This window comes from Prosopis cineraria, unplaced genomic scaffold (assembly GCF_029017545.1).
Source record: "Prosopis cineraria cultivar Desert tree isolate PC_DT_omini unplaced genomic scaffold, ASM2901754v1 PC8, whole genome shotgun sequence".
Lineage (NCBI taxonomy): Eukaryota > Viridiplantae > Streptophyta > Magnoliopsida > Fabales > Fabaceae > Prosopis > Prosopis cineraria.
Window position 1 is genome coordinate 11,851,913 of NW_026555339.1, and position 26,404 is coordinate 11,878,316.

At 28.6% G+C, this 26,404-nt stretch overlaps 2 protein-coding genes across 2 annotated transcripts; both read left to right on the forward strand.

Annotated features, from left to right (window-relative positions):
* The first annotated feature begins 1,174 nt into the window (after window positions 1-1,174).
* Window positions 1,175-3,292, forward strand: LOC129318610 (cysteine proteinase inhibitor-like). Its single transcript, XM_054963467.1, has 3 exons — window positions 1,175-1,522; window positions 1,870-2,077; window positions 3,013-3,292. Exons 1-2 carry the CDS (start codon window positions 1,421-1,423, stop codon window positions 2,071-2,073), a joined length of 306 nt encoding a protein of 101 aa, XP_054819442.1. The 5' UTR covers window positions 1,175-1,420; the 3' UTR covers window positions 2,074-2,077; window positions 3,013-3,292.
* A 15,943-nt stretch (window positions 3,293-19,235) lies between these two features.
* Window positions 19,236-23,861, forward strand: LOC129317307 (terpene synthase 10-like). Its single transcript, XM_054961660.1, has 6 exons — window positions 19,236-19,437; window positions 20,045-20,309; window positions 21,140-21,515; window positions 22,526-22,744; window positions 23,032-23,170; window positions 23,289-23,861. Exons 1-6 carry the CDS (start codon window positions 19,267-19,269, stop codon window positions 23,859-23,861), a joined length of 1,743 nt encoding a protein of 580 aa, XP_054817635.1. The 5' UTR covers window positions 19,236-19,266.
* The last annotated feature ends 2,543 nt before the right edge of the window (window positions 23,862-26,404 follow it).

The window sequence follows — 26,404 nt, forward strand, 5'->3', positions numbered from 1 at the left end:
TTTAAGCACTTGGTATGTCGAACCTACTTTACTTTCAGGATGCATTTTGATGAATAAATTTGAGTTAAGAATTTAGATTTAAAATCTCATGTTTAAAATCTTAAATTTAAAATTTATAGATTCTAAATTCTTTATTTGAATGATATAAAAAATTTTAAATTATAATATTTAAATCCTTTATTTGGATTTTAAGTAAAATTTTAATTTTTAAATTGAATTTAAAAGCAACACAACGACGTCTGTCATCCGTTCCTAGTCAAATTTGGCAGTCTAGACGTCTAACTTTTGCCGAGACCTACCGCCGACTATAACTAGGATCAGATGGCCAACTTCTATAGGAATCGAACTATTGGCACTTACCAGGACAGGACCGCTAGCGACAACTAGGACCGAATGGCCATTGCTGACTTGGACTGGATTGCCACCTGAGATCGAGATTAGATGACCAACTCCCACCGTGATTGGGACCGGTGACTTCGACCAAGAGGGGATTGAAAACTTCAACCAAGACCAAACCACTGACAATTTGATCCCGATAGTAGGAGATTGTTTGGTCCTTGTTGTCACTGGCATCCCCAGTTCTAGTAGAAGTTAGTCTCCAGTCTAGGTTGGCACAGATGATCTAGTCCCAATGGAAATTGATTGTCCGATCCTTGTCGTCACCTATACTCTGATCCTAATCGAGCCGACAAACCGGTCAAATTACAAAACATTTAATGAAATATAACTTTTACCATGAAGTATTTAACATTGTGATATTTCCATGACTTCATTTCAAAACTTCTAATTAAGTGTTGTTCACTTTTGAGATTTATGTTACACCTCTAACATAAAATTAAAATATATGAAATGCAATTCTTCTCTCTCTTTCTGTTTTTTTTTTGGAATTCTCTCTCTTTTAAGTGTGGGCTAAAAGGCATATTTGAGTAAAAAAATTATTATTATTTTAACTGAGCCTCCTTTAGAAATGTAGGGAGTGGAGAGTGGATTGGGGCAAAATGTTATTCTTTATCTTTTTTTTGTAACATTATTCCATTTCCTTTTTATTTAAATGAAAAGAAAATAAATTAAAAGTTGAACAGCACTCTCAGTCTCTCACTGCTAAATTGTACGGAACCTGATGCCCTTCCATAATTCTAAGAAAAGGATAAAGGTGGGACGCAATCACCTCCTACACTTCCTTGAGCCATCCAATGAACACATCGTTGATATTCCAAGACAAAATGTACGCAAATATTTGATTGGGCACCCGCTGGCACGTACAAGATTACATCATAGACTGACCCGAACAGAATCTACCCCAAGGGCGCCAATGTTAACAAACGAAACGACATAAAAGGGGAAGCATAAGAAGAGGACTCTGTAAAGAAGAGTATCAAAGCTAGAGATCGAAGAATTGAAGAGAAGAGAGTAAAGAGAAATGGCAGCATTGGGTGGTATTAGTGGGGTCCAAGGAAACCAAAACAGCCTTGAGATCGACAATCTCGCTCGCTTTGCCGTGGAAGAACACAACAAAAAAGAGGTTTCTTCTTCTTCTTCTTTCCATCTCTCTCGTTTTAATCGATGTTCCTTTTGCATTTGTTTGTTTCCGGAGAAATCAGAGGAGAAAAGTTAAATTTGAGGCTTAGACTTCTGATTCTTTATGTTAATTTTGTTTCGGATGGGCTAACAATCTGTTTCCGCTTTCTGATTTTCTGATGCTAACGGTTGTTTGAGTGTTATTGAATTAAATCCCTATGTGATCTTGCATTTCTTGTGATGTATTATTGAATTCTTGCTATCTAATATCTGAGAAGGGGTAATTTGGGATTTGAAATTCAATTGGAAATTTTCTATCCTTTTGTAATTGAATTTGCCATGTTTATGCAGAATGCACTTCTGGAGTTTGGGAGGGTGATAAACGCAAAACAGCAGGTGGTTGCTGGTACCTTGTATTACATTGCGCTGGAGGCGACGGATGGTGGGAAGAAAAAGGTTTATGAAGCCAAGGTCTTGGAGAAGCCATGGTTGAACTTGAAGGAAGTGCAGGATTTTAAGCTTGTGGGAGATGCCCCTTCAGTGTCGAGTACTTAGCAAGGTATTTGCTTACTGTCAATCCTTCATTATTGTCCTCACGGAGCTCACTAATTTAATCTGAGCTGAACTGATTATTTGAATTGAAAAAGGTTTTCTCTTCTTTAAAATGAAATATGCATCATATGAAGCAGATCTAGAATGAATTGCTGGTTTAGTGTGCCCCTGGAAAAATTATAATTTAAGCTACTGTTTTCTTTTTGCTGGAAAATCAAGTAACCAAATTGATAACTATTTAGTATTTACGATGTCATTGCATGCATATGTGCATTTGATGGCCGCATGCTTACTAATTTGGCTTAAGCTGCTATGTGAAATAGAGCAATATATATGTTCTTGCTTACCCGTGGTGTCTTGGATGTAAAAGCATATGTATAGGAAGAGACAATTTTGCTAGCAAATTAACTTGGAGGTAAATGGCAGGAAAGTGTGATGATTGTGTAAAATTAACACGTATAGTGCTGAATTACATCCCTTGAGCTTCATTTTCTAACCTGGCCTTTTAATATTGTTTTAATTGGATTGTTGGCTTCATTCTTCCTCCTTTAGGAAAGATTGATTACATTTCTGGTTCAGGATAGTTTTCATGAATTATTATCCCATTGGGAAGAAAAATAATAACATCACATCATACCTGAGTACTTAAAGCATTGAGGAGAATGATCCGCGTTCTATATCCGATCACTAATTTAAGATCCGAAAGTCATATACTAGTGAGCTGGACGTATTCCCTTTGCCCATTAGACATAAACTGAGAATATCTTCGGCTTGATGCTTAAATGTTGCATTATACTAAACACCAAAAGAATGAGAGTTTTTGATGAGGTTAATAATTAGTTCAACTTAAACCAAGATAATTGTTCTTTCATTTATCTTTGGCTCCCAAAAAGTTTGTACCTTCTTATCTCCGTTTTATTTGAAATTTTCCTTTGTTTTCAGGTGGCTACAGCTTGGATGCAAGGTGGAAATACCAGGATATGATATACCAAGTAAGATGAAAATAAATGTAACTAAAATGATAATCAAGTTTTCCACTTTACATTTTGGCATGCATTGGGCACTGTATTTCTTGGTAACCATAATATGTATGGTGTATTTATATGTAAACAAAATATAAACCATTGAGGCTCCATTCTGTTTCCATGTGAAGCATATGAAACATCAGAAACATTTCTAGATGATGACCATAAATAAACAAGATTTATATCTTCTGCGTTTAGCAGATAAATGTACAATATATATTTAGAATTAATTAGTGAGAAAAGTGGGAAATGGTAGCAGCAACAGCAGCAATAATAACAATCTACAAGTATAATGTTTAACTCAATTTTAATGTCAATTCTTGGAATGCCTTGTAATGATTAACTTCCCCCTGAATCACCTGAAACAGAATTATTTGAATATGCAAATCTTTAATTGAAATATGATATATGCAAATATTTTAAAATTGATTGCATCTAAGTTTATAATGAGTGCTACCAATGGAAATTAGATTTAATGGAATGAGATAATTCTTTACCACGTGGTGAACTAATATTTAAATCCCTATTAATAAATATATCTGTACTTAATACCTGATTGTGTCTTAAGCAGGATTGTTTTCATTAAAATGATACTTGTAAGTAATAAAAAAATTGGCAATGTGTGCTTTCTATTGGTGGGGCTCAATATGATATTTGTATCAAATTTCACTCTATTATTATTTGCTATGAATTTAGATTTTTAAACGTTCGGAAACTATTTTCTCTTTGACTAATTTTGAAAAGTTCTAAACATTCATTCTTTGTTTTTCTAACATATCGTCAGGTTTCTCACACAAACTAATTTATACAAGCATCTGACACAATCGCTGACTTGCCCATGAGCCGTGTAACACTGCCTTGTAGACCAAGTTGGGTTTGAGTATTTGAATGGTTTCAATATTGCCTTTAATATCGAGTCTATAACAATTAGTATCAACGCCGTTTATTGCATATTTCCATGCACTTCAGAAAATCGAGGTGATTAAACTGCAATATATATGACTTCCTAGTTCACATATTCACATATTCAGAAATCACAGATCATTAGACTACCGGTTCACTTATCAGATATGTGATCAGTCGCTTATAATGTACGCGTACACTTTGTTATCCCCTTTCTTCGACCTCTTGTAAGTTTTCTCTGTTCAAACTTCAAACTCTTCCCATCTCCACGCACTCTTTCCAACTACATACATATTTATTCCTATAAAGTCAACAATTTTTCAGCAGCTTCGTGCACAAAGCGTTTAATATTTCAATGGGTTATTGACGATTTTTTCCCTAAACTTTTATTAAGAAGTGCTGGGTATGGGTATGACAATATCCTCTTAAACAATTTTTTTAGGAATAAAATTGCCCTTCTAGACTTATTATGTTCTCCATTATCTACTAACATGAAATAGCTGTGGGGCTCATGCATAATAATAGTAAGAGGCTCTAACACATTTTACAACTGTTTCATTGCTTAAATCAGGCCCAATTCTTATCGTTACCATTGCATTTCCATTCACTTCGGCCTAAATAGTCAAAATGGATTAAAATGTTTTACTATCACTTTATGTGAGTCTCACAACCATTCCATGTCAGCAAATAATAAAGAGATGTCAGGTCTCTAATAGAAAGGCAATTTTGCTCTTAAAAAATTATTTAAAAGGGATATCACCCTATTTTTCAATATAAAATACCCAATGCTCTTTAGAAAATGGTTTAGGAAGGAAAAAATGGTCTTTAATCCAAAATCAATCCAGAAGATTGTTAATATCCTTGATCAGAATCATGAAGCATTGCATTTGATGTGGTGGCCAAAAGGTGACATAACAGGTTCAAGTCCCAAGCAACACATTATATGACGAGACCCACATCAAGTAATTCATCATGAATTAAACATGAACTACGTAAGTCCTTAATGATCCATCTTAACATTGCTGAAGCAGGTAACGCTGGTTTGTCACCCAAGTGGAGGCATTAAGGTGATAGAGGGGCTTTTCTGGCCTCATTCCGGTTAGATTTAGTTTTAATGAAGAGAAAATTAATAGTATTAGGGGAAAAAGGGGGGGGGAGATGTGGGGCCGAGACTTTATTTTTATAATAGAATATTATTTAATTTATTGTCTTTTTATCTATTATTATTAATGTTGGAATCCATTTATATTTAGTATCATTTAAATATCATGTTTTATTTGATGGACAATGAATAACACAGTTCAATGGGTCTATATAAGAATTTTCTATCTTTTTGTGACCTTCCTGGCGGTGGCAATGAGCACAGCCAATCTTTCTAATACATTGGGTGAGGCTTAGATGCTTAAACCATTATCTTTTTTACCGTCCTACGTAACAATAACACGAAGATCACATTAGTGGTAAATAACTGTGAAGTGAAAAATGATGGATCAAGAACAAGGTGTTTATGAAGCCAAGGTTTTGGAGAGGCGTGTAACTTGAAGGTATTGATGATGTTGATATTAATCCTCTCATTTCAACTCTTAAGAAATGTTTTTTTTTTTTCATATACTTATTATTGAGGATGAGGGTAGTGTCATTATTTATCTAATTGCAGAAAAGGACCTAAAAATTATAAAAAATGACCAACACATTTTTCTTTATAATCTTTGGAGTATTTGTTTGTAATTTTTGGATCCTGTTATTTTCTTGGTTTTTTTTGTATTTTTTAAGTTTTTGTTGTAATTTTTTTATCAAATAATAGTTAAAGTCAATTTTTATTAACAATATAAGAATATTACATTTTGAAAAGTTAAAAATAAATATTATATTAAAAATAAATTTAAAGTCTCAAACGCTCCTAAATCTTTAGTTTAGGGGCTAATTGCCATTTAACCCTTAAAAAATATCGGTCCATAACTAATAGAGAGGAATTATATTTTTGCAATTTTGATATTTTAATTAGATTCATGAAATTTAGATATTTAAATTTCAATTCAAAATTATTTGCTAAATTTTGATTAAAAATCTGGTTTTTGAATTAATTTAGTACAGGTTTTTAAGAGAATATATTTTCCTGAACAATCTTCTGATGATGGTGTAAAATGTGGGCATGCTTGGTTTACGTGGTCCAGTTTGTTAGAGGGCCGTTTGTTGTTACATGATCACTGTGGCTTCTCAATATGTAATGGTCTAAATGTTAGAATCTGCATTATAAAAACAAATAAATAAATGTTAGAATCTGGGATTTGGAGGGTCTTTGTGAGTTCTTAATTGGTGAAGAATGCAAAGCCAAATGTTGAATATTCTCTTGGCTCCAGTAGAATGAGAGTTGACAAAGTAATGTGGATTGCCAACATGCAAGTGCTACTTTGCGTTAGGATCATCAAGTTTCACTATTAACTACATTTTTTCTCGAGAAAATTACAAAGAGTTCCTAATTAAATGACTTATAGAAAAGCGAGCCCCATGAATTTATGAAAATACTCTTAAATTTTATGGAATTTGAGATATAAATGTTCTTAGACTCACAGCTCTTTGACTAATGTTGATCGCCATTGACTAACCACCTTTGATCATTAACATAATGATTGATTAATGGGAGAATTGCATTGCAGGCTTCAAAAGAGCAAAAAATTGCACTGTAGGCTCAATATATTTTGTTATTACACTGCAAGCCCAAGGATCCTTATTGTAATTTTTTTGAAAACAAAAGTATAATTTTGCCCTAATGTGATATGAAAACTCAGATTATGCACAACATGATGTCTATTGATGCATAACATAATATCCATATGTGTCTAATTAATTATTAAGTTTAATAAAATGTACAAATGACGCAGACAATATATAATATAATGTCCATTGATACATAATATAATGTTCATGCATTCTTAACTAAATGTCCATACATGGACACACATGGATATTGTGTTAAAAATTTTTGGATATTATGTTGTGCATCCATGGATATCATGTTGTGCATGCTCTACATGACTTTATTTTAATTAATCTATAGATTAACTAGACATATATGAACATTGTGTTGAGAATTTATAAATATCGTGCATCCATGAACATTATGTTGTACATACAATGTGTGATGTATATCTTGACTTACAGATTAACTGGATATGTATTGATATCATATTGTACATTCATGAACATTATATTGTACATGATTTGAATTTTTAAATCACATAATGGCAAAATAATACTTTAACTTTTAAGAAAAATTGTAACAAAGGTCCTTGAACCTGCAGTACAATATCAGAATGTCTTGGACCCAAAGTAAAAAATTTTGCCGTTTTAGAGCCTGCAATGCGATTCTCCCTTGATTAATCCCCATTGACTAGTCAAAAATTATTTTTTAATAAAATATATTTAAAAGTACTGTTTAGGGTTCAGTTCGTGATTACTGAGCCTCAAGCCCAAGTTCTATATAGTGTACCTAGGAGAGACCAAACAAAAGCCCAAACAAAAAAAAAAAAAACCTACAGAAGTACCTCACAAGAGGCACTCATCGTGTGGGACTCTGCTTGTTCCTTGTGATGAAGTATTGACCTTGTTTGAATCATTATTCTTTTTTACCTTCCAGGAAAATGCTGTCAAAAGTGATTATTCTCAGGAGGTGTTTTTTATTTTTTATTTTTTATGCTTTAAAATCTATGGCATCTTGCCATACAAAGGATGCAAAAATTAATTATTCCATTAGTCCTCTTTATAAAATAAGAATATAATATTAATTTTGATCATATTTATGAAGCACTTCTTTATTTTTTATATTTATTTTTATGTTTCTGTCATTATTAAATACTAGAAAAATTAATAAAAATAATTTTTTATTCTTATTAGAGAGTAAAGGTGAAAAATTATTAAATTTTAAAATAAATTTAATAAATTTTAAATTTTTTTAATTCTAATAAAAAAATGTTAAAAGTTCCTTATACATAGAATTAAAAGGAATATAAACTTAAAGCTCATTGCACATGTCAAAAAGGTTGAATTTCTTCATCTTTATACAAATATAAATTTCACGACTAAGAAAAGAGTATGGAAAGCAAGCCAATTGGAGTATTACTTTGGAAAAATAAAAAATTGGCTATAAGGATAAAAAGCTTAAATATTTGGGCATAAATCTTAAACTCAAAAATAAAGCCCGCAAAAAATCATGATCCTTGAGCGACAATATTTTTGAACAAAATATTAAAATACCATTTTTTTCTACATCATCTCCAAAGTATAGAATATTGAAAATTTATAAATGACTTCAATTTATGGATGACCATTGTCCCTTGCAAGTTTTATTTCTAAACTTGAGACTTATGACCAAATATTTAGACCTTATAATTCCTGTGGCTAATTTTCACTCCTACTTACTCATTGGGGCTGCTTTTGAATCTCATTGTCAAATCAAAACACCTTTTAATTTGGGTATTAGGAAGTTATATAAGTCTCAGTTTTCATGACAATCACTGCATCCTCAGTTTTCCAAATATTTACCGTTCGTAAAAAAGTTCAATTAGAAAATGGAGGATGGTCTTTAAGGGAATAAATAATAAATACATTAGATTAAAGCTTACAATGGAGAGATCCTTTTAGGCTTGAAATTAATTAAACATAGGAAAAAATACAAATAAATGAATTTTATACTACGTCTAGTTAACCTAAAATTTTAATATGTTAATTTACTGAGTCGAATTTTTAACTTGCATGCCTTTGCTTTAATTTAATTTAATTTTATCTGACGTGGAACTTTATCATCCCTTCACATGTGCCTTTTAACATGGTACTATGATAGAAAGAATAAGAGCACATTTGGATTTTAATTGAATATAATTAATTATAAAAATAATTGATTAATATGATTAATTTTGATTATAATTGATTATGTTAGAATACAATCTATTTGGATATTATTTTTTAATAAAATTAAAGATATTTAAATAATTTAGTCAGAATTAATTTTACCTTTATAAATTATCATAAAAGACATTACTTTTTAAAATTAAAATAGACATTACTTTTTAAAATTAAATTATTAATAAAGTTGTATACAACATTGTTAAACTTGTTAACTTTTATTTAAGAAGTAAAATGTATTATTTATCTTATATATCTGACTAATAGAAATTTAAATTATATTAATTTTAATAATTTAATTTATATAAATAAATAATTTAATATATCTAAGTTTAAATAACTTTAATAAAAGAAAAAGATAGAACTCTTAAATACTACACATAAATTTTACAATAACTAATAAAGATAATAATATATAAGCTGATCTCTAATTACCGTGAGATGCAAGAAAAGTATATACATTTATTCAAAAATTTGGGTAAGCACTCTATTAAAATTCAAAAGACTGAATTTCTTAAGAGAGGAGAATATAATGACTTTAAATTTTAATTAAATGATTTTTCTTCTCTGTTAATGTTTTATTTATTTTCATTTAATTGTTGGAAAATTACCAAAAAAGTCCTAGTTTTTTAAGTTATAACAAGAAAACTTTGTACCCTTTGGCATAATTTTTTCTTATGTCATTTCTTATAGTTTTCCCAATTTTTTTTTTTTTTACCCTTCTTGCGTGAAACAGAGGATTGGGTTTATCTAATTTTCTTCCTTCTCTTCACCGACATGACCTCCTGTAATTCCTCATCACCGACCCATTTCTCTGGACCTCGTTGCCGGCAAGTTTGTGGCTGTTTGACAACAGCACAAGCACTCCATTCTCCTCCATAATGTCATGGTAGTCTTGCACTCTTCTTCTCTGATACGTGTGTTTGAAGACTTGGAAGGGAGGCTGAGCTTTGCCTCTTCTTCTTCATGTTTTGAATCTATGAGTGATCTTCAACTCCTTTCAAATAATATTGTGTAATGGAAGGGAGTGGTATTCGAGGATAGATTTGAGAATGGAAGTGCAGACACAGCACAAGAAGGCACAAGATGGGAAGATAAGAGAGACCAAAAACGAGAATATGAGATAGGGTAATATTCGTTTTAACATTTCTGACAAATTTATTATCATTCTAACGGTAATATTTAATTTAGAAAAGCTTCCATGGCTAGCTTAATTAAAAATGTGATTCCTTCCCAAATAATCGATTAACTAGAAATTGTGATGTTTGATTAATTTTTTTTTAAACCATGGTTTGCTCCCAAATAATCAATTATTTGGGCAAACTAAACAGGCAGTAAGAGCTTGTTTGATTTCGGTTGAGTATAACTGATTATAAAAAAAATTAATTAATATGATTAATTTAATTATAATTGATTATGTTATAACGTAATTTGTTTGAATATTATTTTTTTAAAATTAATTTTAACAGAACTGAAGATATTTGGATAATTTAGTAAGAATTAATTTTAACTATATAAATTATCATAAAGTATATTATTTTTTAAAATTAAATTATTGATAAAGTTATATCTAATATTATTAAATTTGTTAAACTTTATTTAAGAAGTAAAATATATTATTTAACTTATATATCTGATTAATTATAAAAATTTAAATTATACTAATATTAACATTTTACCTATATAATCAATTATCTGGTTCAGGGAAGCTCTACTGGACAGCTTATTGCAAAACGTTATTCTACCTATACTGATTAATTAGAGAAAATTTAAATTTAATGTTGTTATTATTTAATGCTAATGCTTGCCTTCAGACTTTTTGCAGAAAATTAGCACGTTAACTCAACCATTTTGGCATAGAGATGTGATAAAAGACAAAAGGACAACAATATATTGCATATTTGACGGAGGAATGGATGGATATCGAAAAATATGATTGAAGGGTACATTTGGCACGTGAAATTTCTGACAAATAGTAAGTACATTTGATGATGTAATTGAAATCCAGAAGCTACTTTTCTCAAACTTAATTAAAAAACGTGATTTTGATTCAAATAATCAGTTATGAGAAAATTGTGATGTTTGAATAACTTTCATTCAAAATTCGATTTTGGCCCCAAAAAAAGATTTTGCATACTATTCAAACAGGTAGTAAAAAGGTGTTATGAAAAAACAAAAAAACATAGAAAGAATAAAAGGGAGCCAAAATATAAGATATATATATATATATATATTATTTTTTTTATTTTAAATTATAAGATATTTTTTGACAAAATCACAAATATCAATAAAGATTAATGAACAACATATCTTTTAAACTATTGTATAAATAATATCTTAAATTTAAAACTTATGAAATATATAAAAAAAATTTTCAACTTTTAAATTCTGAATTTATAAAACTTTACCTTTAAGTAACAGAAAATGATGATTACTTTTTAGATTGTGGGTTCACTCACACGCTGATTTGGCACCCATTGTGTTTTTATAATGATTATTAATTAATTGACTCAATTGTGTTTTCAGGTGGGAAAAATAATGAACATCGCAACGCAGGCTTCACATGCTGCTGTTTTATAGAGCAGGATCTCTGTACGAAGATTCCGCTCCCAGCCTACGGTCTACTAAGCCACCAACAAAATCCTCAGTTTTTCATTAAAAATTAAAAAATAAAATAAAATATATCTTTAATTTTTTGACTTTACAGTGTTGCACAAGGGACACACTATTGATACTATTTTGTTGTGCCAGCATTTATGCAAATTTTTGTTGTAAACTGGAAATAACCTGAATATTATTTGTCATAACAAAAATATTTTATTGAAATTATATTATTTGTGAATTCAAAAAATTATACCCCTTCATTTCTAATTGTAAAACACTTTTAACAGAAATTAAACGTCTCAAGATATAAAAACTTTGATAAGTTTTATGTTTCAATAAGTGAGCTTATTTTAATATTACCCCTTCTATCTTTTTATTTAATTTTTGTCTCTCTCTCTCTCTTTTTAACGTATTAAATAAAGAATATTTTTAAAAATTTATATTTTTATTTTTTAAAATATAATTATTAAATATATTTAGTAAAATTTATTAATATATAAGATTTCACCTTAAAGTATCTTTTAATTTGAAACGTAAGGGGTGACATTTAGGGAAAGATTTGGAAAACATGGTGACAATTTGAATTTGAGAGAGATTGTATGCTAACGATTTTTTTTTTTGGGACGATTTTGTGTTAATTATTAAGAAAGAGGAGAGGAATTTTTTTTACTCCCAAAATCTTGTAATATACAAATTAAAAAGTACAGCCTATCAATACAAATTAATTTTATAATAACTACTTATTTTTAAATTTAAAATACTTCTAGAATTTAAAATAGATGTTTAAAAGCATATAAACAAAAACAATAACAACCATCAAGTAGATAATGATACATCAATGTTACTGTTGCTTTTACGGTGCAACAAACAGTAGCAAAGATTATAGAGTTAAATGATAAATTGACCCCTACATTATAGTTTTAAAAGTGTTTGAAACTTTACACTCATTTTTGATAAATTGTTCTTTTTAAATTTTGGAAAATAATGTAATCTAACTCCTATTATTAATAAAAATTAAATTTAACTATTAATTAATTAAAAATAATTTTAAAAATTACAGAAAATGACCAAAAATTTACAAAAAAAGAAACAAAAAAATTTTATTGGTCTACTACGCCCATGCCTCTTTTTATTAGATAATTAAGATATTTTATTTAAAAATTGAGTCATTTGTTGACATGTAATTCAAGTTGATGTTTGCTAGCAGTCAAGCCACGTTATGGCATGTCCACACACCGTGAGAAACACAGACTTCTCCTTGACCTAGCCTTCTTTTGTGTGTGGTGAACACAACCTTCATCTCTCGTCCACAATTGGTGGAGTCATACATTATCTTCACATGGCGGTGGTCTAAATTTCAAAGCATGATATCATAAAGCTATTACTCTCTCCCCAATAACCTCACCCAGTGAGGTGTGTAGCAACCCCACTTATATATATATAAGACCCTTTTCAAATCCTTTTGGCATGGGACGTAACAATGAGGTTCCTTCTAGGTCCCTTCAACCTTCTTCAAGCAATCAGGATTTATGTTGGAAATTACTTCTAGGGAAAGCTTCATCCGTAATGGTGATGAATTGAACTAGTCTCATCCATGAGTAGACTTAACTAGAGGTAAGATTCCTTGCTTTGATGCGTTTTTGATCCTTTTCAACTCTCTTTCTTTGCACATCACCTGAAATGTTTGGTGATGCAATATATTTTTATTTTTCACGTGTTTCATGCCATAATTAACTTGAATTGGATCTAAAATCTATCCAAAAATATATATAAAATGTATCTATCAAAATCCAACGAAAATATTTGCAAGTATCTAATAACCAGTGGAACAGTAGCTATTTAATAGAACCATACAGCATCGTTATTCTTGTATTTTTCTTTTGTTTTTTCATCTTATATTTTCTATAATTCTTTCATTATCATAACAATATCATGTTTACACTCATCTTGCAATTATTTCAGTTTTCTTTATCTCTATTTTTTTTATCTTTTATTTTAACTACTTGCATATGGTGAAATTATGACAATTGATCTCGAGCTTCACCATTTGATTGAGAGTTATGTTTATCATATTTTTTTAATGATAAGCTCCTCTGTCATGCTAGAAACACAACCAAATAAAATACCACAAACAAACAAAAAAAGTAGCGACGACGAGTAGTAGCAATAGTAACAACAGTAGTAACAGTAGCAGTAGTAGTAACAGTAGCAATAAGAACAACAACTACAACTAGTGATGGGTCTAGAAAAATTAGTCAATGGGGTCATAATTTATACTTAAAATAAATACTAATATTTTTATAAAATAAATAATTTTAAATGTCTATTAAATTTTATTAATGGTAGAAGTTAATAAAATTAAATATTAAAAAATGCATAAAATATAACATTATAATAACATAAAATACTCTCTTTATATAAATATTTTTTTATATCTATTAGAATCATGATTTTAGTTTTCATTAAATAAAATTGATATACCTCTTTTGTATGGTGGAGAATTTTTTTTGATGAAATTTTTCATGAGCAATTTTTTTTCTAAATTTTTTCTTTTCCATTTTAAAATTATTGTTATCTAAGTTTATAAAATACATACATACATACATACATCCATACATACATATAAATATATATATATATATATATAATTTTACATAATGGGATAAGTAAAATTTTATAAGGGCATAAGTGAATTTTCTTGAAGTTAGGGGGGCAATTGAAATTTTTTATGAGGGCCAACTAAAATTATTTTAAGTAATATCTTTTTCGTTAGGGCAAATTGTCCCCTCTATGATAAAGATAGATACCTGCCTGGCTACAACTGCACGCGTTTAACACACTTTCTTTGACTTCGTCAATCCATATAATGATAAAGATGGCGCACCTGTTATTAAAATCAAGAATATGGATTGGACTACGTGGATTGACCTGAATCACTTATTTTAAAGGTTGGATTGGGTTAAAAAAAATTAATTCAAATAAAAATGAATTTTTCTAGCTCGAACCATATAATCTGTAAATTATATGTGTTAAACTTAATAAGTTAGGATTAACCTGTTTAATTCATATTATTTTTTTTAAAAATTAAAAAAAGAGAAAAAAGGAAAAAATTTATAAATATAAATCATATTAATTATGGTGGTGGGTAATAACAATAACAGTAGTAATAGTATTAATAAGAAGAACAACTATAACTAGCGACGGATCTAGAAAAATTAATTAATGGGGTCATAATTTATACTTAAAATAAATATTAATATTTTTTAAAAATAAATAATTTTAAATATCTATTACATTTTATTAATGGTATAAGTTAATAAAATTAAATATTAAAAAAATGCATAAAACATAACATTATAATAACATAAAATATTCTCTTTATGTAAATATTTTTTTATATCTATTAGAATCATAATTTTAGTTTTCATTAAATAAAATTGATATACCTCTTTTTTGTTGTAGAGAATTTTTTTTGATGAAATTTTTTATGAGCAATTTTATTTCTAAATTTTTTCTTTTGCATTTTAAAATTATTGCTATCTAAGTTTATAAAACACACACACACAAAATTTTAGATGATGGGATAAGTAAACTTTTATAAAGACATAAGTGAATTTTTTTGAAGTGAGGGGACAACTGAAATTTTTTATGAGGGCCAGCTAAAATTATCTTAATTAATATCTTCGTCTAGTGGGGCAAATTATTCCCCCTCTATGATAAAGGTAGATACCGCCCTAACTACAACTGCACGCATTTAACACACTTTCTTTAACTTCGTCAATCTAAATAATAATAAAGATAGCACACCTATTATTAGAGCTGAAAATATGAGTATGATTATATAAGTTGGCTTGAATAATTTGTTATAAGGGTTAGATTGGATTGAAAAAGAAATTAACTCAAATAAAAATGGATTTTTTCTATCTCAAATTATATAACCCATGAATTATATGGTTTAGGTTTAGCCCGTTTAACCCACATTATTTTATAAAATTAAAAAAGTAAAAAAAAATTTGTAGATATAAATTATATTAGGCTTGACTTACTTAGCTGAATTAATTTATATATTTTATATAAATATTATAAATTAATATTTTGTTATATTTAGGATGAATCATGAAGGAATATTAAATTGAAACTTATTATTTAGATGTATTTTTTAAAAAATTCAAAAAAAAATTCAAAAAAAAATAAATGATTTGGTGAGTTAGCTCATTTAACCCTCCAACTGGGTTGAAATTTTTTCAACTTATATAAAAACAGGTTAAATTTAACTCAACCTACATTTTTCTCAACCCATATGGGTTAACTCATATGAGTTAGGTTGGTTCATATTTACACCTTTACCTGCTATGACTTCAAATAATAAGTTGCTTTGCTTCCCCTTTTAAGTTTTTATATATATATATATATATAATTGTAATTCATATATTTTCACTAATAACTTTATTTTTGTAATGGTTTTCTTAGGGTTAAAGTGCATTTTTCTTATTTTTTCTTGAAAAGCACTAAGTATTTTATGCTAATAAGTAAGACATTTTTTTCTTAAATTATTTTATAGCAAAGCAAAAATCTCCATCCATTATTGATCCATTAACTCTGTCATTTTTTTTACTGACAAAGCATGTCCTTTAATATTAATTTATCTATATATATATATATATATATTTAAAAGTATTAGATGTCCTGTATTAATAAATGATGTATTTTTATTCCTTCATGAAAAATACACGATGTACTTTAGCCCTTCTTTTTATTGTATACTTTTGTCTTTTCCTCAAAAAATATAGTGGGTCTCTGCCAAAATGCACATGCCATTTAAGTGTACCATCAATATTCACAGTCAGTCGCGGGCTTGGGGTAGAGTCGGGAATAAGGACCGAGCTTGACGGACCGCCTGTTTAAGCCCGTTTTAATAAGGGTTCGGGCTTAAAAATTTGACATTTTTTAAGGTAACTGGGCTTCGAAGCCCGGCCCTTTTAAGCTCTAGAAAAATGAGCTCGGGTCCGGGCGGCCCGTCAAGCCCATTTTACTATTCATAAAGTATTTTTTTTACCTCTTTTTAGATAATGTGCAAACATTAATTTGTATTTTATACCAGCAATTGGTTAAATTATTTTGTGCCATTTTATAGTAATTTTTATATTTTATCTTGTGATATATGTATAGATATATATTTGATAATAAAATAATTTAATTAATAATTATTGTAGGTGATAATAAAGAAGCTGCAGAAATAATTAATATTGAGCCTCCGCCTCCATCTTTCACAAGTAGACCTACATCTAAGGGTTTTAATATTTTATTTATGAATGATAATGAGGGAGATCTTGATTAGGATTGATGATGATGTTTGCCTTCATCTTATTTGGACTTTTAAATTTTTTGTTCATTTTTTAGATTATGTGAGGCTTTGGTTTGATATATGTTAAATTTTAAAATATTCTAAATAAATTTTAATATTGAATTTTATTTTATTTTATTTTATTTTTATTCGGCTTATGGGCCCGGCCCTGAGCCCTATAAATAAGGGCCGGGCTTCAATTTTAAAGTAAAATTGAGGTAATCGGGCTTTAGGGCTTAGGCCCGCTCGTTTACCAACTCTAGCTTGGGATACCGCGGTTGGTGATGCAAGCCTCATGTGGGGAAGATCACACGTGTATAAAATTTATAATCTTGCCTTCCCTATTTTTAGAATTTAGAATTCTATATTCAATAAAAAAATATATACTTTTGGGTTTAATTTTTTTTAAAATATATGATATTTTAACCCATCCCATAAATTGAAACCAAAAATTTTAAACCCATTAGATAATATTATTAAAAAATGGATCAAATAGTTGTTTATTTTATAATAAAATTTAACCACAACAAATTAAATTATCTTTTTGGGTATTAATTTTATTTTATCCAAATGTAAATTTTATATCAACCTTCTTAACATATTTTGATTAAAAAAAGCCTCAATATATATTTTTTCAAATAAAAATATGCATAAATGTACTTATGTTATTATATTTTTTCCTCATATAATTAAATTATCATATTATTTTTTTAATTATTAATTTTTAAATCAAATTATCTTGCATCCTGAGTTTCGGACTCAGAATCTTAGCTTTGGCGCTGTTCATGAGTTTAATTTGATTCTTTGTTTTGGGCTTTATGTGACTACCTTTTATTACTTTTCACGAGAGTTTCTATAATTAATTATATTTTTATTTCTTTGACACTCACACACATATAATGTCGTGTATCCACTATTAATTAACGATGACAAATTAGTGAATACGTCACGCTACACCCCAAGGATCCCCTCCTCAAAATAACATACATTATACCTGTAACTATATTTATTTTTTTGATACATGAGATATTTTAATATTTAAAAATAAAATAAAATAATAATATGAAAATTTAAAAATATAGTTTATTTTAGTGTATATAAATTTTTTATGTTATGTAAATTAAATTTAAATAATAATTTATTCTATTTTAAAGTTTGTTTTTCTCTTGCATATTAATAATGTAAATAATAAATTATTTTATTTAAAAATGTGTTAATATGTGTAAATTAAAATATAAATAATAGTCTCTATTTTTCAATATGTTTTTTTATACAAATTAGGTAAATATAAATAATTTCTTTTCCAAAGAGTTTGGTGATGGTTTTGTTTATTCAAAGCTAAGGCATAACTAAAATATAATTTTTTTTAAATGAAACATGTATCACAATGAATCACGTATTATAATTTTTTTATGGTAAAGAATCATATACTATAATTTTTATCATAATAGTATTTATACGTTACAATTATAGTTAAGAGTAAAAATAGATACAAAATATTCTTGAATGAATGATTTGAAATTAAGAAAATAACATAATTCATATCATCGTACTATTTATCAAGCATATGCCTGCCTATGAGAAGAAAAACAATAACTAAAAAAAGTTTATGAAGTGTGAAATATAAGATAAGTTCATACCTATAATTTTTAACTTTATCTAAATTAAATTTGTAATGTTATTACATGTTTCATACTTACTTCATCCATTCTAAATCATAAGATATTTTTAGACAAAATCTCACACATCAATAAAGCTCATTAAATACATTTTATGACTTTACTTTTTTAAGATAAAAATATAAATTTTAAAAAATACCCTTAATTTAATTCTCTATTAATGAAAGAATATTGAAGAGAGAGAATATATATGAAAGGTAATGATAAAAAAGTATCATTTATTTTTATCAAAATGTCTTATATTTTAGGATGTTAAATCTTTCTTAAAAGTATCTTACAATTATTTGAGACAGAGGCAATATCACTTTTACTATAAATCTTACATATACCACCAATTTTTTTTATTATAGGTCCACATATATAAAAACTAAACAAATAACATTAATATATAAGTTTAAAAAGATAAATGTCATATATAAAAGTGAAACAAATAAATATAAACAAATAAATATTAATTTATAACTTTTTTTAAAAAAATAAATGTCAAATTAGATCTACAGAAAATTCACATGTCATATTTAAAAGTCAATCAAATAAATGTTAATATATATAACTTTTTTTAAAAATAGATGTCAAATTAGATCTACAGAAAAATCACATTCTTTACATGTATTAAATGTGTGTCTGCCTATATAGAGCCCTGGAGCTGTGATGAAATCCATAGAAGCTAAAGGTTTTTGGCCTGAGACCAAAAGAACTAATGGCTATTCCCTTTCTAAAATCATTTTGTCTCTGCAAAATGATCTCACCACCACAAACAAAACACTCAGTTCTCAGAGTTCAATGTAGTACTTCATCCACTCCTCATTTTGTTTCTGATCAAAACAATACTACACTTCGCAGATCTGCAAACTATCAACCTTCAAGTTGGCGTTATGAACACATTCAGTCAATCTCAAGTGAATATGAGGTACGTATTTATGCTTTTCTAATAGTCATTTCTTTTCCTAACTTATGTTTTTGTAAAGTGTTCAAGACCATTTTTTTTTCTAAACTTCTTTCTTTTGGAGAAGTGCTAGGCGCTCTGCACTAAAGAGCAAGTTAATATCTCTTTAAATAACCTTTCTTATGAGTAAAGTTATCCTTCCTTTAGAAACTCATTATCTTTTTCGTTATAATGTTATAGGGTTTATACACAATGACAACAAAGCATTTTGATTATTTTGCTGTTGTTTTGCCTCTAAAATCAGGCCTAATTGCTGCCATTGTCATTTCCAATTCCTTTGGCTCACATTGGATATTTAAAATGGGTTAATATGCCTTGATGTCATTATACGTGAGCTCGACAATTATTCTAGATCAATAAATAATGAAAAAGATGATAGGTCTCTAGTAAAAGAAAATTTTATTTCTAAAAAAAAAATTGCTTAGGAGGATATTGCTTTACTCCTCAGTTTAAAGTGTTTAGCGCTCTTCAAAACCATTTAAAAAGAAAATTAATCTTTAACCTTTTTATAAATATATGTCAATATAATTCCAAGCTTATAAGGACAATGTAATCCGTTTTTGTTTATTAGAAAGAATCACATGCAGAAGAAAGAGATGAGCTGAAGGAGCAAGTTAGAATGATGATTTCTCAACTCACAAATGATTTGGAGAAACTTGAATTCATTGATGTGCTGCAAAAGCTGGGAGTTTCTGACCATTTCGTCCTCGAAATTAAAAACGTACTGCAACATGTCTCTGCCCAAAGTAAACACATGTTAAAAGCCAAGAATGACTTGCATACTTATGCTCTTCAGTTCAGAATCTTAAGGCAACATGGATATGATGTCTCAGCAGGTATGTACAGAATTAGACTGCAATTCTCTTATTTGCGCGCAATAGCAAGGAGCCATAAGGTGTGTGAGAGAGAGAGAGAGAGAGAGAGAGAGAGATATGTTATGCCAATAATGACCTTGGAACTTAGTAGCATGTAAGTTTTCTTATAAGTAGTATATAAGTCATGGGTTTAGTCGTTCTTATAGTTTCAGGCTGTTAATGTTTGTCCTTATAATTTAGAAAAAGAGAGACATGTTAAAAAAAAAAAACAGAGAGAGATGGATAGCCATACAAGGTACATGGGCCATGCTAATTGACAAAACACATCTACTCAACCGACATGTCTTGGGACATGTTTGATTGCAACATTTTTTAGGGAAATTTTCATAGAAGTTGGAAACTGATTGTGCAATTACATTTTTTTGGTTACTTCAGAAAGTCTATTTGCAATGTTTCTGAAAGTCCAAATGTCAAAAACTAATGTGAGTTACTTTTTTTAAAAAATTATTTTTAACTTTTAAACAACGTTTAATTAATTTCCAATGACAAAAGTTGATATGGGTTGCTTTCTAAACAACTTTTATAATTTTCCAATAACTGACATTTTCAAAAATATATCAAACATATATTCTATTATAATAAATTTTTACCAAACTAACTTTTAGCAATTACATTTTTATAAATAGATTTTTGATAAACTGAAAACCAAACATATATCTCTCCCTCTCTGCATCATATTATATTGCAGTTGCAATGGAGAGAAAACCATACTAAATAAAAATGTATTAATTTTTAGTTTTGATTAATAATTCCATGACATTATTATGCTTGTATATCACTTTGTTTACCAGAGATTTTCACAAGTTTTCAAGATGAAAAAAGGAATTTTGTTTGGGATGATATCAAGGGGATGCTATCATTATATGAAGCATCGTTTCATTCAATGGAAGGTGAAACTATACTTGAAGAAGCAAGAGATTTTTGCAGTATTCATCTGAAACAATTTGTGAAGGAGAACAAAGACAGTGAGATATCAATAATGATAAGTCATGCACTTGAGCTTCCCCTGCATTGGAGGATACCAAGACTTGAGGCCCCATGGTTCATTGACTTGTTCCAAAGAAGAAGCAATAATAATGATGTGAGCCCTGCTTTGATTAAGTTTGCTCGTTTGGATTTCAATATACTCCAAGTCACCCATCAACAAGACTTAAAATATACATCAAGGTAAAGGAAACAAATTAATTAAGTCTAATGCCCTTTTTCTTTTGGCCAAATTATCTCTATATCTAGTGAATCTATTGGGATTTAATTGGAAGTGTCATGTTGTTCACATGTCTTGTACATGTCCTTAATTTGTACAATATGAGGCCCTGCTGTCTTGTTCAAGACTTTTTTTTTTTTGGCCAACGTTGACCACACCACCACCACCATGATAATCACATCACAACTTTTAGCCACTATTATTACCCTACCATGATCGCTATTACTACTATTATCATAACCAAAACTACCATTATGGCTATCATTACTGCGATCACCACCACTATTATTGCTCCGATGCTCCTCCTCCTCCTCGTGTGTTATTTGTGTAGTTTTTATCATTTTAATACATTTATGTTATGTGCCACTACTTATTTGTATAGTTGTAGGTATTTAGGGCTTGTTTGTTTTCTACTTTCAAAAATAAAAAAGAGTAAAATTTGTTTAGATAAGTGTTTTGGATTAATGTTATAAAATTTTTTTCATTTTAAAAGAACAAAAAATTGAAACAACTTAAAGCTGCTTTTGTTTTCTTTCTTTCTTTCTTTTTTACTTTTGAAGCACATTACATCTGACCAATATAAATTACCTTTAATCATAACCAATTATTATTACAGATCATTGTCATTAATCAATGTTGACAATCACTATTTTTCTTTTTTTAATTCTAAAATTATTTTTAAATTATCATAATTAAACGTGTTTTATATGTTTTATTTTGAAAAATAATTTTTAAAAATTGGCTTGCAAAGCAGTTTTTTTTTTTAATGAGAACAAAACCAAACAGCCCCATACAATTTCTACTTTGTAACATTTTTTTTTTCAGAAGCTGGGAATAAGACTGCATGATTACATGTTTGCATGACTCCAAGAGGTCTTTTATGATCAGTAAGCTTTGTTTTTCAAAATAAAATAAAAAATAAATATTGATTATGGTGTGTGCTTTGTTTTGTGTATAAATTTAAACAATGAAGGTGGTGGAAAGAAATAAGAGATGGACAAAAGCTGAGCTTTGCAAGGGACATGCCAACAGAAAACTTCTTCTGGGGTTTGGGAATGGCTTCCCAACCTGAGCTTTCATATTTTAGAAGAGAGATGACTAAGATCACTTCCTTCATAACCATTATTGATGATATTTATGACGTTTATGGAACATTGCAAGAACTTGAACTCTTCACACATGTAGTCCACAGGTTAGCATTCTCATAACATATTAATACATTTTACATGTATGTTAATACAACGTATTAACCAACAAAGGTTAATCCAATTAGTAAGAATTTTACTCAAAATTTATAAAATCGTGAGATCAAATCTTACTATTGATATAAAGATTTTGTTGAAGAGTGATCCATAAATATCTTTATAAGTACTCTTTGAATCTTGAGGCATGCTTTTGTCTTGGTGAGCTCCAGGACTCAACTAATCTAAGATTTGTGCTCATAAAAAATGTATTAATATTTCTTTTTGCTTATTTTAGATGGGATATAGAGACAATGGACATTCTTCCAAATTATATGAAAAAATGTTTTCTTGCACTGTATAACTCTGTCAACGAGGTAGCTTCTGCGATCTTCAAACACACAGGCTTCGACATCATTCCTTACCTCAAGAAAGCGGTATATATATATATATATATATTCATTTGATTTGCTTCAATCATGTACAAAGGATTCTGATTAAATCTTAACGTTTTCTGAATATATAATGAAATGATGATTTGTGTTTGTCTTCCAGTGGGGTGATCTCTGTCAGTCATATCTGATAGAGGCCAAGTGGTACTACAATGGTCACGTGCCAAGCATGCAAGAATATTTAGAAAATTCATGGATTTCAGTGGGAGGACCTGTGGCTCTCGTTCAAGGTTACTTTTTGATTCAGGATTATGCAATTATTAGACCCCAAGGCGTGCAATATTTACAAGGTCAACAAGAATACCCCAATAACATCATTCGGCTTTCTTCAACTATTGTACGACTTGCTAATGATCTTGCATCGTACAAGATTGGTGATCATAATTATGATGATGTTGCTAAGTCACTAAAATGTTTCATGAATGAAACTGGAGCTTCTGAAGAAGAGGCTTATGAGTATGTCTACACCTTGATGTGCCAAACTTGGAAGAAGCTGAATGAAGCAGTTCATAATTCTGTATTCCCTCCAAGTTTCACAGAAATTGCCATGAACCTTGCAAGAATGGCTCAATATATGTACCAACATGGAGATGGTCATGGTGAAGATTCTCATACTAATCTTCGTATGATCTCGTTGCTTGATCATCCTATTCCTATCACATCAACAAATTATTGATGTTTTTTGTGCATTTATAGTTGTAGTGAGCAAGTTAGATTGAATCAATTAGGATGATCTCCACTGCTCATTTTGCCATCTAACCTCATGTGTATGAGAAGGAGATGTGAACTTGATGGAATTATGCTTTAACTTAGTATATGTTTCCCTATTGTCATGTTTCTTATAATATAACATGCGCTATTTAGAGCATTATTTTTTCACCTAGTATATATATATTTTTTTGGGAAACTACGTATATTCCATGAAAAGACTTACCTATAAGTAAATTCAGCAAAATTTAGAAACTACAATCAAATTTATTGAGACACGAGTATAATTTGAAATTGAGTTGTAAAGAGAATACTATTCTTACTTATTGTATATGTGAAATCATATTTGTAAAAAATTAAAATCATAATTGTAAATTACTAATGAAATAAAGTAGTTAATTTTGAACTTTGTTAGTAACGCATAATCAATTTAACTATTAAATATATAAAGTTATAACCGTAAAATATTGAAGTGATAATTTGTAAATTACTAATGATGTAATTGTAAATAATTAGTATTAAACTTTGTTAGTAACATACATGATCATTTTAATTATTAGATATGTAAAGTTATAATTGTAAAATGTTGAGATGATAGTTATAAATTACTGATAAGGTAGTTATATATAATTAATATTAAACTTGTAACTCATGATTTTTTCAACTATTGGATATGTGAAATTACAATTGTGAAATGTTGAAGTGATAGTTGTAAATTATTGATGAAATAGTTATAAATTACTTGATTGATGCAATGTATTTTTAATAAAAGTATTATTGTTTTTACGTCCTAATTTCAAATTACATTCATGTCTCAAGAGATCCGGTTGTTTTTGAATTTTGTGAGATTTATTTGTAAATAAGATTATTCCATAAGATCTATATATAATTTTCTTTATTTTATTTTTGTGCATTATGATAGTTTGAATTATTTACCTGCACCACATTCTTACTTGCTTGAGCTAAGCCTAAGTTTTTTTCACCTAGGATCCTATATAAGGACATATCTGATGCTGAAAAGGGATTGGATAGCATGGATTAAAAAAAAAAGATAAAAATGGAATGATTAAAATGTAAAGAAAAAATAATTCATCCATATTTATAACGTGAAAGGGTAATTAATTCACAAAGATAGAGTTATGATTTATGAAGTTTGTAGAAGGTGTGGTGATTATTACATTTATAATAGATGATATTAAGTTTTATTGTCGCACCCAAAAAAATACGACACGGATGGCGCACGAGCGGAGATCCTGACCTTTTCACGGCAGGAACCGGATCAAATGAGGAGTTGCCACCAAAATTTTGAGAGAAATCTCAGGAAACCGATTAAAGGAGGATAAAGGTGATCTGCGAAATTAGAGAATAGGTTTGGGAGTTGGTTGAATGTGGGAAAGGTATTAGGCACCCTACAACACTCGTTTGTCAACGGTTATCTGAAGTTTATTGTGCTCTATTAATATGATTTTATAATTATTTTAATTATTCCTTTTATATTCATGTGTTTGATAAAAATGATAAGAATTAGGTGAAAAATATTTATTTATTTACGAGTGAGGACTTGACTCAGAATCTAACTCTGAGGCCTACGTACCTTGTGATGGGGATCAAATCCACGTAGTTCGGGCTTAAAAGTTATTAGTGAAAATAATTTTTTGAAGAGAAATTAATTAAAATAATTCACCATTTTGCAAATAAAATAATTTCTGAAATTTTGATATGTGTGTTTTAAATTGTAAAAAGTAATTTAATTTTAATTATTTTATCAATTTTTAAATTTTTGGAATAAAGAAAGAAAAAAGTTTAAAATTATTTTTCTTTTATGTTTTATGATTGAGAATTTTAACTGCTATACCTGCAGAGTCTTATTGGTTCATACGATAATGCAATTATTTTAAGTATCTGCGGAGATTCTGAAATCTCACATGATAAAAGAATTTAGCAATTTAATTTATTTACTTATATTTTTATGTATATTTTTAAGTGTTAATAATATATTTTTAAGTGTGTGTGTATATATATATGTTTTAAAGACTCTTAATCATCATACCTGCAAAGCCTTATTGACATATACGGTAATATGATTATTCTAAATATCTGAGGAGATTCTAAAATCTCACACGATAAAGGAATTAAATTTATTTAAAAACATCCTTAATTTGATTAATTTAATATATAATTTATATATATATATATATTTTAAAAATTTAATTGTTATATCTGCAGAGTCTTATTGACTCATACGATAATACGATTATCTTAGAAGTCTACGAAGATTTAAAAATCTCACATGATTAAAAGATATAATCGGTAAATGTGATTACAACTTAAATTTATTAATTTAATTAATTAATTTTTCTAAATTGTGTATTATATGGTTATTTATAAAAATTATTTATTTATTATAGAAATTGATAATAACTACATCTGCGAGGACTTATTATGCTGATAATGATGTGATTAATTTAAATCTCTATGAAGATTCTTGAAATCTCACATGAGACTTAAATA